Below are 16,275 nucleotides of genomic sequence, written 5' to 3'. Positions count from 1 at the left end.
TAGCTGTTGGCTGTAGTAGCACCAACTGTGATGTAACACTGAACAGGTATCCACAGGCAAGCTTTCCTTTAAAAAAAACCCCCAAAAAACAGGATCATTTGAACAGCTCTGAGGAATTATTTCTGTTCTCAGCTCTGCATTTTTACTTTGCTCTTTCAACCAATCACATTTACAGTTAATGTATTCATATTTAGCCTCTTTACTCCCGTTTCCTGTGTTTACATACTTTAATTCCTTCAAGCTTTTCAGCTTTTCATTTTCATTTGGAAGTGTTTTGCTATGTAAATACCTCATTTCCCTGTGATCCATGATCAGATGAAGGCTCCCCTCAGCTTTTCCCAGGGGCCAAGGAAACACTGTTAACACCTTCTTGAATGCAGTGATGTACTCTTTTGAACTGCCTTCCCACATGTTTGATAATAAATTTGTCAGGATGTCATGCTCACTGGCTGACAGACGCGTGCCTCCTTGATTAGCTGGCTTCATGGCAGTTAAAATGTCTGGATGAGAAATCAGTCTTTAGTTTTTTATTTTGAAAATGCGTTTATTACTTTTTATGCTGTTGCACTGCCTTAACATCATATTCCTAAAACAGTTATAACCCCTAAAAACACATGTCTGTGTATGTACATAAGTTTTTAGTTCTATGAAAGCTGAGCAAGTCTCACTGCAAAACAATTCAACTTATATATATATATATATATATATATATATATATATATATATATATATATATATATATATATATATATATATATATTTTTTTTTTTTTTTTTTTTTTTTTTTTTTTTCTTTTCTTTGTTAATGGTAGTTTTCACCTTCCTGTTTTAACTGAAAAAATAGTGAGTTAACTTGGCATTTAATCCTTTGGTAGTTTTTTTCAGTGGTAAGTGAGTGGAGTAGTTCTTTATACTGCTCGGTTTGGCTTACATTTACTTCTGACCTGTCCATTGTTTTGCTAGTCATGTTAATGGTGAACATAATTGAGCCTTACATTTAATTTATCTTTTCAAAAGCAGGCAGGTTTTTTTTTTAGTCAGATGTGTTTGTTGCATAAAACAGAGCTGATATAATGTTCTTAATAAAGTTTGGATAATTAAATGCATTTCAAACCTTTGGATAAATGTTTGATCTGCTTTTCTGATGCAAATATTAGTGTTTAGGTTGAATGAGGTGGCTCATTCCAGTGACTTAATAAATTGCAGTACTGACTATAACATCAGTTATGTCCAATAACTATTTTAATGGTCTGTTGTTCTAATTAGATAAGTGTGTTTGGATTCATTGTCAGTGCCAATTAAAAGATTATAATCTGATCTGAAAAACTGTAATCCAACAGAAAAGCTGAAACTTTTGCCCATTAAACACCACTTTGTTCCACAGAAAGATATCGAGTGGTCATGATGTACTGATGTTTATGGCCTTGAGGGGATGATTCCTTTTTAATGTTGTTCACCAGAGCCACTGCACATGGGATGTAATGAAACATGCAGTAAATGCATGCAAATCTTTGGAACGTCCCAATGCGTGGTGATGGGACGTGTACTGTAATTGCTGCATGGATTGCATTTGCACATAATATATTTTAGGCAATGACATTCCTGCATGTCGAGAGGAATTTTAGAATTATAAAAATTAAAGAATTTATATGGTTAATGTAATATTAGACTTTAGTTGGCACTTTGGTTGAGGTTATCATTTCTCCAATGTACTGTACAGTATAACTATGCAATACTGCTGTGTTCTCCTGGGGAAAAAAAAAAAAAATCACCCTTTACATTTGAACATTTCTCTTGTGCCATCCTCACCTCAGATTCAGTTTTGGACACATGGTTGGAAGACTTCAATGAAACATGTCTGGTACACTTATTTTCTCATATTGGTAAAGCCTGTGCTTTACCAATATGGACATTATGATGATTATGGTGATCATTTTTTCCAGCACTTTGATATTTTGGGATATAATGAAAGCTGGAGTAGCCTCAAAGACTCACAGGGCTTTGAACCTTTTTTTTTTTTTTTTTTTACTCCTGTGGGATATTAAATGGTAAATAGTGTCACCCACAGATTTTGGATGTGATTTGACTGTAATTAGAGTTCTGAAATAATCTAGCATTCACACTTGCTGTTAGTTTCATCATCTGCTGAGGCTCTGTTCAATAGGTCCCCTCTGAATAAATGACAACAAAGCAATGGGCAATTATAATAGAAAAATTGCTTTGTAAGATAGCATCAAGTCGACTATGAAAGGGAAGGAAAGTCGCTGCCTTTTCTCCCAGAGAAAGCAAAGGGGGGGTTTGGGAAGCTGGAAACAAAATATTGTTTTAGTGCCACAGAAGTGATCAGTTTCCCTACTAAGGCAAGGTTCATGGCAAATACTATTACAGAAGATCTTCTTTATCACCAGCAACACTGTTCCTCTGCAAAAATAGCTGCTGATTTAGATTCTGTGAGGAACTGCAGAGGTCCACTCTGCTTTGTTCTCCATCGCCACCAATCTCAAGTACTCGTACTTATGTCCGTTTATTGTGATGATCTGCTTATTGACCTTGCAAGAAATTTACAGGCAAAAGTAATAAATAAGTATAAAATCATAGTTACTCAAAGCGAGTGCTCAGAGCAAGGTTACAGCAGTGAATTTGTTTTGTGTTTTATCTCACAAGTCTGCTATTTTGCATAATAACCGTCCCGTAATAAGTCATTGCTTTTCTCATGATGATTACACAGAATGAATTAAACATGCAGGTGTTTGTAATTCATGAAAGGAGATTTCTCTTTATGAGAAAAACATTAGAGCCGAGTGTCACAACATGTCTTGCAAAGCAGAATGTTGACGCACTTTTTTGACAGTTCCTCATTTTCCTGCCAGACTGAAACATGATCTAAAGAAATGTGCTAACCTAATCACTTATAATGAGAGCGAACGGAGCATTCCTGACATCGAGGCATTACTAATTGAATGCTGAATGTTTTGTTATTAGTTTGTTTGAAGCTAACATTATTTTGAACTCTTTAAAACAATATTAATTGTTCGGAGGAGCATTATTTCTGAATCCTTTAATTAAACAGGAAGTCTCACTGAGATTGAGATCTCTTTTTCAAGAGAGGACAAAAGCAAAGAAAAACACATACAACGATATAGACAGGCACATGATACCGAGGCACATTACACTTATTCAGTAATTAAGAAAAACATGTGCTAGGGTAGCTGCACATGCTTTCCCTACTATATAACCTTTCAAAATAAAATTAAAGATTGTAGTTTCATGTTTTTTGTGGCGCATTCCATTTATGAGCAGCAAAGACTGGAAATCCTTTTTTTTTTTTTGATTACCTTTTATGAAAAATTATTTTTTACAGCAACGCTTGAACGTTGCTGTAAAATTGTTCCGCACTTTGACTCCACAAATGAAACTACAAAGGGTTTAAATTGTTGTTCGTGCATTACGAGTCTTCACATTTAACTTTCCCCTCAGGTTGTTGTCTTCTTCTCTATCAAAAAACATTCTTTGTACATTTCCTGGCAACAGTTTCTGTCTAGCTTTATACATAATTTGTGCAGTTTTATATTTTATGACGTCCATCAACTTCAGAGTTTTTGACTTCAAAAACAGACTGTTGGTGTGCTCTCTAAATCCTGCTTGATTAATGAGCCTGATTACTCTTTTTTGAAGTTTACATAATGGTTGGAGTGAAGTTTTGCATGTGTTGCCCCAGACTCCCACGCAGTACTCTGGATAAGCCAATATAAGGGAACAATAAAGTAGGCGGAGTGATTTATAATGCAAAAGATTTTTTGCTTTACTCTGTACAGAGATGCTTCTTGACAGTTTAGTTTGTAAATGTTTAATTTTGTTATCTATTGTCACACTCAGAGACAAAGACTTGCTCTATTTCAACATTATTTATCAACAAGTTTACTCCAACATCTTTTCTACAAATAACACGAACTTAGTTTTGTTCAAATTTAGTGATAACTTGTTTCTATCTAACCATATTTTCAACTCATTTCTTGTGTGATAATTTCCAACAGCTGCTGTGAATTCTCTCCAGCGCAAATAATATTTGTATCATCTGCAAATAAAAATAAACTGCACTAAATGAGATGTTTTAGATATATCATGTATGTACAGGAGAAACTATTTTGGTCCCGGTACTAACCCCTGTACTAACACACTGATCGATGTTCACCAATTTTCACAAATTGTTGCTGATTTCTCAGATAACTCTTGATCCACTCCAACACCACTCCTCTAATATCATAGTGCTCCAGTTTATCAAGTAATATTTCACGGTTAATTGTGTCAAAAGCTTTTTTAGGTCAATGAAAACTCTAACTGCACGTGCTCTTTGATATATTATTTGCGATATTTTCAATTAATGTCATTAATGCCATAGATGTTGAGCTGTTTGATCTGAAACCATACTGACTCTCTGTTGATATTTTATGTTTATCAATGAATTGTGAAGTCTGCTGATGAAAACTTTTTCCAGTATTTTTGAGAATTGCTGCTCGTTGCCTCTGGCTCTCTGGACTCTTGCCCTTTGACCGTGGGGGCTCCGTCTGTGGTCTCCCTCCTTCCTCCTCTGGGGTGTGCACGTGGTTGCCATCAGGATGTGTGGCACTGAGCAGTATAAAGTCCAAGTATTTTGATTTTTTTCTTTGCTATATTGGCGTTGTGTTTGGTTAGATAGTCATTCATGTAGACTTTTAGTTTTTTTCCCCTGTTTCAGGGGTGTATTCTTATGTTTCCTGTTCGCAGATTTACATTATGAGCGCTGGTTTGTCGCTAGTGTTTTTCCTGGGCAGATGGTGGCATGCTTCGATGTTACTGTGGAGCAACTTTACCTCCTCGACAATGTCTAGGATACTTTTCAGCTGTAGCCTTACAGCAGAAATTTCTTCAGTTAGAAAGTCAAGCGACTTCTTAATGTTATCAAATTCCTCAGCTGACGGTGCTCTTTTCTGGCCCATGTGATCTTGTTTCTCCAATAAACACAGTAAACAAGCTCAATCAGCTGTGAGTCAGCTGATTCTACTTTGACTGGGTTTTCTAAGTTCAGTGTGAACAAAAGCTGCAGCTAATGTAAAAAAAGTCCTGTGACCTGATATTGCAAGTACTGTGGTTAAATTTAATCAAAGAGCAGCTGGAAGCAGGGACTCTAAATACATATCAAGTATTTAGAGGTCCATCTCACTAAGACACAATGGTGAGTAAAAAGAGAAACACCCTGTGATAAGCTGAAATGCACTGAGACACAGACTCAAGAGGCCATTATAAACAATATGATCATAATGAAGCTTAGACAAAATTGTGGATTATACAATGAGCTCACAACAAATGAATGAGAAACAGGATGTTTCTATACAAAAATCAAACTTTTGTGCTTCTTTTTTTTTTGATAGGTGTTAGGGTTGGCTGCTTTCATGACCATAAAGTGTTTGAATATGGACCCCGGGATACGTTTTGTGACCTTGTTAATACCATGCACTTGGTTTTATCAGAATTTAAAACACGTTTAGGTTTGACAAGAGAATTTTATCAAAAGCAGATTATTTTATATACCACTGGTTGGGAGAAACGACTGGCATATAAGAACCAGAGTAAACAAAGGGAGAATGGGAGGCAGAGCATTCAGCAATCAGGCCCATCCACTATAGAACCAGCTCCCAGTATTTATTCAGGAGACATATACTCTAGGCTTAAAACTTTCCTTTTTTACCCTGCTAAGTTTAGTAGGAAACTAAGCTAATAGTTAGGGCTGGATCAGGTGACCCTGAACCATCCCTTAGTTATGCCTCAATAGGCTTAGGCTGCTGTGGGCTTCATATGATTCAGTGAGCATTTCTTCCTCACTCACTCTATCTGTGTTTAAATACAACTACTGTATTTAATCATTAGTAATGATTCAACTCTAGCTCTCTCCCATACTGTGTCTTCTCTCCCATCTCTCTCTCTGCTCTCTTCTCTTTCTCCTCACCCCCAGCTGGTCGTGGCAGAGGGCTGCCCCTCCCTGAGCCTTGTTCTGCCGGAACTTTCTTCATGTTAAAAGGGAGTTTTCCTTACACTGTGGTGAAGTGCGTGTTCACAGGGGGTTGAATGACTGTTGGAGTTTTTTTCTAATATTGTACGGTCTTTACAATATAACGTGCCTTGACATTGACTATTGTGAATTGACGCCATATAAATAAAACTGAATATAATATAATATGATATGATATATTATTATATACATTTTATACAAAATGTACATTGCAGTTTGGGGTTTCAGAGGTAATGTTTATGTGCAGGGTGAATAAAAGAGGTCCAAGAATTGATCCTCGTGGAACACCTGTCCACCTGATGAGGTGGTGGATAGTCCCCTGAGGGATCTCCTCCCAGACCTGGACTAAAGCATCCACCAACTCCTGGACAGTCTGTGGTGCAACGTGACGTTGGTGGATGGAGCGAGACATGATGTCCCAGATGTGCTCAATCGGATTCAGGTCTGGGGAACGGGCGGGCCAGTCCATAGCTTCAATGCCTTCATCTTGCAGGAACTGCTGACACACTCGAGCCACATGAGGTCTAGCATTGTCCTGCATTAGGAGGAACCCAGGGCCAACCGCACCAGCATATGGTCTCACAAGGGGTCTGAGGATCTCATCTCGGTACCTAATGGCAGTCATGCTACCTCTGGCGAGCACATAAAAAATAAAATTTAAAATAAAATTTAAAAAAGTGTCCACTCAATAACTGGGTGACAACAAACAGGGTTATTACAGTGTGACAGGCATAATTTGCCCTGCTAGGTGGTGCTCCAACAGTCATTCAGCAAGTTTAACTTCCGGCGCCGCGCGAGCAGGCAGCCAGTTTCAGCAGCTCCGCACTCATTTCGTGTTTTTTCTCATTTTGTTTAGTATTAGATGTGTTTTTGTGTTTCTGTATCTTCTGCTCTTTTTCCCCATGATGGAGCAGACTTTTTTCTGGAAAACTTTGTTTTTGATTTTTACCCTTTTTATGGTGTTTATGTTTGGAGACTGCGAGAGTGGCCACACTCCTATTGTTTACTCTCGGGACCAGCTGTTCTCCATCGGGAGCTCCGCTGTGCCTACTCCTGCTGAACGACTCGATATTCCCCGCGAACTGAGAAGGAAGAGACGCGGGAGACGTGCGGGCATAGGTCGTCGTTGCCAGAGGAGAAGGTACAGGCCCGTCATCCCGTCCATCATCATGGGAAACGTGAGATCTCTTCCCAACAAAGTGGACGAGCTGGCGGCGCTAACGCGACATCAAAGGAGCTACCGGGAGAGCAGCCTCATGTGCCTGACGGAGACGTGGCTAACCGAGCTAACCCCGGACTCACACATAAACATGGACGGCTTTCATTTGATCCGTGCCGACAGAACCAAGGAGAGTGGTAAGAAGAGGGGCGGGGGTCTGGCTGTGTTTGTGAACGATAGATGGTGCAACTCCAGACATCTAACCATCAAAGAGACGCTCTGCAGTAAGGACATTGAACTGCTCGCTGTTAGCTTGAGGCCGTACTATCTTCCTCGGGAGTTTTCACATGTTATTGTGATAACTGTGTATGTGCCGCCCTCTGCTAACGCTGCTGCAGCCTGCGATGTCCTCCATGCTACTACCAGCAGACTCCAAACACAGCACCCACAGGCCCTCTTTCTGATCTCAGGGGACTTTAACCACGTCTCCCTGTCCTCCACTCTCCCCACCTTCACCCAGTATGTCACCTGCCACACCAGGAATACCAACACACTGGATCTACTGTATGCCAACATCAAGGAGGCATACAGCTCATCACCTCTGCCTCCCCTGGGGGGCTCAGATCACAACCTGGTTCATCTCCAGCCTGTGTACAAACCCTTGGTACACAGAGAACCAGTTGTGACACACACAGTGAAGAAATGGTCTGAGGAGACTGAAGAAGCTCTGAGAGACTGCTTTAGCTCCACTGTGTGGGAAGAGCTTTGTGCCCCTCACGGGGAGGACATCGACAGCATCACGGACTGCATCACTGATTACATCAATTTCTGCGTGGAAAACACTGTGCCCACCAGGAGGGTACGGTGTTTTTCAAACAACAAACCCTGGATCAACTCCGAAATAAAGGCTCTCCTGAAGGAGAAGAAGAGAGCCTTTAGATCAGGAAATAAGGAGGAGCTGAGAGCCGTGCAGAAGGATCTGAGAAGGAAAATCAGGGATGGAAAAAACATCTACAGGAAGAAGATGGAGGACCAGCTACAGCAGAGCAACATCAGTGGGGTTTGGAGGAGTTTGAACTCAATTTCAGGCCACAAACCAAGCCCTAGGATTGTGGGAGACTTAGAGTGGGTTAACAACCTGAACCAGTTCTTTAACAGGTTTGACCAGCCACCCACCCCTCCCCCAGCCCAGTCCCCCCTGCTGTCAGCCCCACCATCTTTAATGACTGCCAACCTTTCTTCTTCTTGGGACCTCACACCTCTCAGCTCTCAGCCATCACCCACCCCCTTCACTTCTGAGGACTCCATCTCACAACCCCCACCCCCCACCTCCATCTTGTCCCTCTCAACTCATCATGTGAGGAAGGAGCTACGTAAGATCAAGGTGCGAAAGGCTGCTGGTCCAGACGGCATCAGCTCCAGGCTCCTGAGGTGCTGCGCAGATCAGCTGTGTGGCATCATGGGATACATGTTCAACCTGAGCTTGAAGCTGGGGAAAGTACCACAACTGTGGAAGACCTCCTGTGTGGTACCGGTACCAAAGACCAAACATCCAAAGGATCTTAGCAGCTACAGGCCGGTAGCCCTGACATCGCATCTAATGAAGACCCTCGAGAGGCTGGTCCTCAACCATCTACGCCTCATGGTGTCGTCTTCGTTGGACCCGCTGCAGTTCGCCTACCGGCCTGGCATCGGGGTGGATGACGCCATCATCTACCTCCTGCACCGAGCTCTGACCCACCTGGAGAAGCCTGGAAGCACTGTGAGGATCATGTTCTTTGATTTCTCCAGTGCTTTTAACACCATCCAGCCAGGACTTCTGAGAGACAAGCTGGAACTGTCAGGAGTGGACCACCACATCTCCGAGTGGATACTGGACTACCTCACTGACCGCCCACAGTATGTGAGGACACAGGGCTGTGTCTCTGACAGGCTGGTCTGCAGTACGGGGGCCCCACAGGGAACTGTGCTGGCACCGTTCCTCTTCACCCTCTACACTGCAGACTTCTCCATCAACTCCCCACGCTGCCATCTGCAGAAGTTCTCTGACGACTCTGCCATAGTTGGCCTCATCACAGGTGAGGATGACTCAGAGTACAGACAGTGGACTCAGGACTTTGTGGACTGGTGCCAGCGGAACCACCTCCTGATCAACGCCGCTAAAACCAAGGAGCTGGTGGTGGATTTCCGCAGGCGCAGACCCACCACACGGACACCGGTGAACATCCAGGGAGTGGACATTGAGATAGTGGACTCTTATAAGTACCTGGGTGTTCACCTAAACAATAAACTGGACTGGACTCATAACACTGATGCGCTCTACAGGAAGGGTCAGAGCAGACTCTACCTGCTGAGAAGGCTGAGGTCTTTTGGAGTGCAGGGGACACTCCTGAAGACCTTCTATGACTCTGTGGTGGCATCAGCCATCTTCTATGCAGCAGTATGTTGGAGCAGCAGCTTATCTACAGCTGAGAGGAAGAAGATAGACAAGCTCATCAGGAAAGCCAGCTCTGTCCTAGGATGTCCTCTCGACTCAGTGCAGGTGGTGGGAGACAGAAGGACTCTGACCAAAATAACATCACTGATGGACAAGGTCTCCCATCCCATGCATGAAACTGTTGCTGAGCTGGAGAGCTCCTTCAGTGACAGACTGCTGCATCCTAAATGCACAAAGGAGCGTTACCGCAGATCCTTCCTCCCAGCAGCTGTAAGACTTTATAACCATCACTGCTCCCAACAAAAACCACAATAACCTACACAATGTAGGATAATATATAATATACTGTAAATAGTCCGGCCTGTTAAGGTTCAACACACAGGCACATCATGTACATTGTATATAGTGTTATTATTAGTAGTATTAAGGTTAATATTGTTTGTTGATTTTATATATATTTATATTCTTTTCTTAGTGTGAATTATTATATTTTTACTTATATTTATAATAACTGCGGCTGCTGTTACACCCAAATTTCCCCTCTGTGGGACAATAAAGGCTGTTTCTTCTTCTTCTTCTTCTTCTTCTGCTTTTGTTAACCAGACTGTTTAACACAATCTTGTAAAGTGAGAAGATGCCTGAGGAATGGAGAAGTGGACTGATTTTCAAGAACAAGGCTGATGTGCTGAACTGTAGTAACTACAGAGTGATAAAGCTGATAAAGCCATACCATGTAGGTGGAGGTATGCACTGGAGACAAGAGGAATGAAAGTCAATAGAAGCAAGACAGAATATAATGTGTGAATAAGTGTGAAGACTTTCATTGGGAGTGACCAGGAAGGACATAAATGAGTACATCAGAGGGACAGCTCAGGCTGACTTTGGAGGCAAAGTTAGAGAGGCAAGGCTGAGATGGTTTGGACGGAGGAGGAATCGTGCATATACTGGATGAAGGATGTTGAAGATGGAGCTGTCAGGCAGGAGGAAAAGAGAAAGACCTCAGCGAAGATCCATGGATGTGGAAGAAGAAGAAGAAGAAGATAGGTGATTGCTATTTTGTGCTGTCTTTCAGGCTGCATCTCTAGCAGTGAGAACTCTGGCAACGAGTGAGGAAACCATGTACTGGAGCACAGTTTTATTATAAAAGAGAATAATATATGGTGCACGTTTCCCAAGAACATTGTTAAAAATGTGCAGAAAAGATTAAAATCTTGATCAGGATTGTAAATGTTATCAATTTGTTTCAGGTCGATAAATACACCCTAAGTCTTAGGGTGTATTTCTTGTCTGTTTTTTTCTTAGTTCCATTAGTTCTCTCTGTGTGCGCCGTGTAGTCAAGTGCCAAGTTTCTAAGTCTCATAATTTCTAGTTTCAACTTTTTCAGCAAACAAAGCTGTGAATCCAAGTTTCAAAAAAAAAAAAAAAAAGGAGTTGCAAAAACATGGAACAGACAACAGACGCTCTTTTGGGGATTGTGTCAGGAAGGTCATCCAGTGTAAAAAAAAATCTGCCAGCTCAAACATGCAGAGTTACCTGCTGTAGCGATTCCTGTGAATAAGGGAGCAGCCGAAAGTAGCTTTAACAAGGACAACAACAGTGCACTTGGACGTAGTCTGACTGTGGAAAGACAGACTGTCTAGGCTGTGGTAGCTGGCTAAAAGTGACTGAAGCTTCAAAACGAGGCAGGGGAGATTGTTTACAAGTAAAGAGGATGGAAAAAGAAAAGGAAAAAAAAGGCAAAAATTAGTCAACAAATAAACTTGTTGGAGGCCCTACAGATGCACTTGACTGAAAGCAAATGCTCTTTATTGTCTATTATTTCTGTATTTGCAGAGAGGAGTTGATGATCAGTTCATCGTTTGACTCTTTGGAGGTTCTCCTGGACTCTTTTGGACCTGTCAGAGACTGCACCAAAGACAACGGCGGCTGCAGTCGCAATTTCCGCTGCATAGCTGACCGCAAGCTTGATTCCACCGGATGTGTAGTGAGTCCATCTCTCTTTTATAAAACCCTACCTGCAGCAGTAAAAAAAAAAAAAAAAAAGACCTTTCCCTCAGAGTTTATTATAAATCATATTAAAAGTATTACTGTGTAGCACAATGCCTTCACACATCTTTTTATGACTGATATGAAATATGAGCGCACAACAATGAGTCCTTTTACCTTCAGCAGATCCAAACATTACAGCTTTTTGGATTTAGGATCACACACCTGGCATTTTAGTACTAGTTAATAGCCTAGCATTTTCAAGCCTTAGTGTTTGACTTTTTCTGTGTGTAGCATATAAGTACAAACACAACTGCAGGCCCCAGTGACCCACAAGGACAAACAGCAGACCGGTTGTCTCAGCAGATTGGTGCTCTGCTCTCTGCTTCTGAGCAGACAGTTTGACTTTGCCTCTTGTCTCATATGCCTCTTAGCCTGACAACACATTCATTAACTCCAGGTGGTGCTTAGCAACCAGGAAATGTAGCAGCCAGGTTTGTTTTCTTCTCCATCTGTTGGGGGCTTCAGCAATAGCATTCTTGTTATTTGCAGAATCTTACCACCGTCTGCTAGTGTTTTGCTTCTCCTAAATCCCCCCCACTTCTATTGATAAGCTGTCAGGCACCATCCCTCCTAACAATTTAATTTCTTTTCAAGTACTTTGATACACTTGAGTAGAGCCTTTGAGGTGGGCTTGGAAGATGTTTTTTATGCAATCCAGCATTCTTATTGCCTGTAATGCATCTTGAAGAGAAGCAGACAAGTTTGTTTTTTTAATGGGGAAAATGGTTTTTATATAGAGCATATGCATGCATTTCCAACCAATTATGACCAACCAAGTATGATAAACATTTGCACAGACAAGTAAATATTACTTTGGGCATTATGGAAAGCACACACAGGAGTACATTTGTTGACTTTCCTCATTTGATTTAAATCATTAAGTTTGAGACTCAAGGCTAAAAATCAATGAGCTTTAAAAATGTGGAAAGAATATCGAACCTGGATCAATCAGTTTGTCTCAACATGTAATATATCTTTCCAGTAATGTTACTGTCTATTAGTCTTTCTTTAAGCTGAGGAAAATTAAAATGCAAATAAAATTACAGTGGAGGAGTTCAAGTATCTTGGGGTCTTGTTTACGAGTGAGGGAAGAAGGGAGCGGGAAATTGGCAGATGGAGTGGTGCAGCATCTGCAGTGCACAGAGCTCAGTGTCAAAGCAAAGCTTTTTATTTGCTGGTCAATCTGCATTCCTGCCCTCACCTACAGCCACGAGCTGTGGGTAGTGACCAAAAGAATGGGATACAAGCCACGGAAATGAGCATCCTCTGAAGGGTCTCTGGGCTCACCTTTAGACATAGGATGAGGAGCCGTGGCCAACTGGAAGAAGACCCTGGTGCAAACACAGGACATGCTACCCCACACCGTGCTGCAACGTGTAATGCAATATATGCAACATGCCCTGATTTTTTTGGCAGTCCATTTGAGCAGTCACAATTTCTAGCTCTGAATCAGTGCAGCAACACTATTGCCACTGCTTGCACTGGATTATGGATTAGCATAAATGCATTAGCAGCAAAGGTTAGAGTGACACAATCATTAGTTATGTAGGATTCATTCTCTGATCATCATGAATGTTCGTGCCTCAGTGGCAATCCATTTATATTTTATTTTACTCACGACCGTCAGCCAGCCAAATCAAACTTCCCTTTCCACACCGCAAACACGACTTCAAAGCATGTTAAATGTGTGTTTCACAGTATTTTTGCAGTATTCTCTTCTTTTGAAATTCAGAGACCCAGTTTTTGAATTTTGCCTTTCTGATGCCGCTTCAGCAAATCTTCATCAGTTACTTTACAAAGAAGCATCTTTAACATCACCATTTAGTTTATCTGCAGTAAGTGTAGAGAAAATGCCGCCGTTTGCTTCCTCAGGGCTCATCAGTGTCACAGAGGAACGAGATTCCATCATCAATTTAGTTTGTGCTGCTGCTCTCCACTGTGCATTATTATTGTTATTATTAAAGAGTCTGCTGTATCATACATAAATTATATGTTGCATGTATTGTATTGTTTACAATCAGAAGACCTGTAAGTTGCACCAGCATTGCACTGGAATATAAGGAAGGGAAATATCCATCCAGTTTCCACCATGCACCGAGAGATGACCGGATGGGTATTTCTGAGTGAGCGCTTTGAAGTCTCATGGGGATTTGATTATGTTTTGTGTAGTTAAGAGAAGTTGAATTTGTTTTATTCATGTTCTTCCCTCACACGGGAAAGCACAGAAAGGAAAACTTTGTTGTGATAACCTTCCTTTAGACACCACCAGGTGATTCTGAATTAAAACCTGCGTTCTCGAAGACTGCTTCTTTATGTTGCAGTGTGAAACAAATCCTTGCCAAAAGCATCAGGGAAAAAAAAATGTATTTCTTCTTCATGATATTAGTTTCACATAGATCCAAAGAGAAACTGTGAAAATATTCTTTCCCTGTGAGACTCCTTTTGTATTCTATTAATTATTTACTGTCCTCTTTATTTTCATCCCTGTGAGCATGTTGTACTGCAAACCTCTTTTAGAAATGATGAGAAAAAGAACAACATGAATGTATTTACAGGACTAACTCATTTACACAAAATTGAAAGGTATCATATATCAGTGTAGCCACATCAAATTTATAGTGCAACATCATTCTACTGTCCAGTGTGCCAGCTAGCTAGATGTGACTGATACTGTGGTTAAATATATAAGTGGACTGCAATTAGATAAATAATTACTGCAGGGCTGAACGGGTCACAGGTGGGATGTTGATTTGGGACTGAGGGGGAACATAACCATAGTTAAACTGAGCAGAGAGTCCAGCATGTGGAGTATTAATCTGGGCAAACGTGAAATCAGAGCAGAGCAGCTGAATCAGATGGATTTCAGACCTGAGGAGCAGAGCTGAGGAGGGGTTAGCAGGCAGATGTGGACACGATGCTAAAATGCATTTTCTGCTTTTTATTTTTATTATTTATTTTAACTTAACTAATACCATCTGTTACCCAAAATTTCATTTTTAACTTTTCTATAAGGCCCCCCCATAAGGGTTTGACGGTCCCAGTGTTAAACAGACAGTAGACTGAATGTCCATTCAGACCATCTCTTCTTCTGTACCTGCTCCACTCTGAGCTTCCAAGTATCCCTCTCTGCCATATTATAGCTCCATTCTGTATCTTGTTAGTTTTTGTTTTTTTTTCATCTTCTATTTCTGACTCCTACTGTATTCCACTATTATTATGAACGGGCTGGCAAGAGCTATGTTACAAATGTACCAAACAATAGACAGGATTGTTGGAGTTGGAGAACTGTGATATTTTATTACTTTCTTAGTGAGTGTTTCTATGTAGCTGCTCTCAGCTATCATTTTTCAAAACTAGTGATCTCATCCTGCTACTGAACTGCATTCTTTGCTCTCCTGTGCTTTAAGATTAGTTTATAACCAGTGTTTCTTATTCTTTGTGAATGACATGCCATCATTATCCCATTTTCCTAACAACCGCCTATTATTATCATTACAAGCAAGGCCACTAATATTCACATATAAAGGCACACGTCCCTCTCCTCTCCACCACCGTACAGCTGTCATTCTCAGCTCCCATTGCATTTATTACTGTGAGTTTTTGTAATTGTCTTGTGACTGCTGAGCTTATAAACAAGCCTTTCATCTGTCTAATCAGGGTGGTAAACTGGCTGGGCCCTTCCACGTTAATCAATTAACACCTTGTCTCAGTCCACACTGCTAGAAGCCGTCCTGTGTGCATTTAATATCTTTCCTTTCGAGAGAGTCGAGTGATGCTGGTGGTCTGCGCTGACTGACCTGCTCCGTCTAGCTGATATATTGCTCTCCTGAGGAGAAGCAGCCTGTGGAAGTGAGAGTGTAATAATCACAAGATGATTGCGAGATTAATTAGCTTCTTCTTGTCACTTGTCTCTCCTGCAAAATGTTGGAAAACAAGGACGTTGTTGACAGAACAGATTGCCACCAAGATAGAATGACGAGAATAGCTGGGCGCCATCCAAACAGCTCATGTACTGAGTGTTTGTAGCTTCATACATAAACCTGCAGTGCACAAGAAAGCATTCCATCCATTTTTTTTTAATTGGGATACGCAGTCGCCAGTTTAGCACAGAGACAGGCAATCATTCATGTTTCCATCCACATCTGCGGCCAATTTAGACTCTTCTGCTTATAAACATGTGAAGGTTTGAGATAAGTACAGAGAATGTGAAAAAGAGTGGACTAGTTTAATAAGACTGACAAAGGAAAATATTTAAGAAATCAGAGAAAATTAGAAAAGGAACGGCAATGATGATACAGTACATGAGGACAAAAAAAAATGCTGGCGAATCAAAATGTAGTAATGATTTTGTAAAAATAGCCACTAAAACAAGGTAAACTAGGGCAACACTAGTTTAAAATTATTTCAGCAAATCATTTGTCAAATTTGTCTGGAATTGTGGTAAATATAATAATGATATTTTGATTATTGATCACCATAAATTCATATACGAACAGTCTGGGAACAGTGTTGAAACTGTTTGCAAAATGTATTATCCTCACTAGTTAGATAGTTTGGTAGTCCAAACTGGGTACAAACAGTACGG

General features: G+C 40.9%; 1 protein-coding gene across 1 annotated transcript in view; it reads left to right on the top strand.

Annotated features, from left to right (window-relative positions):
* astn1 (astrotactin 1) overlaps positions 1-16,275 on the top strand; it is a 449,367-nt gene that overhangs the window by 194,806 nt on the left and 238,286 nt on the right. The window contains exon 12 of the mRNA XM_030751231.1: positions 11,475-11,625. Within this exon, the coding sequence (XP_030607091.1) occupies positions 11,475-11,625 (151 nt within the window). The remainder of the gene's footprint in view (positions 1-11,474; positions 11,626-16,275) is intronic.

The sequence above is a fragment of the Archocentrus centrarchus genome, chromosome 17, assembly GCF_007364275.1.
Source record: "Archocentrus centrarchus isolate MPI-CPG fArcCen1 chromosome 17, fArcCen1, whole genome shotgun sequence".
NCBI classification, from domain to species: Eukaryota; Metazoa; Chordata; class Actinopteri; order Cichliformes; family Cichlidae; genus Archocentrus; species Archocentrus centrarchus.
Note: the sequence above shows the minus strand (reverse complement) of the source record. Positions and strands in the feature narration are given on the sequence as shown.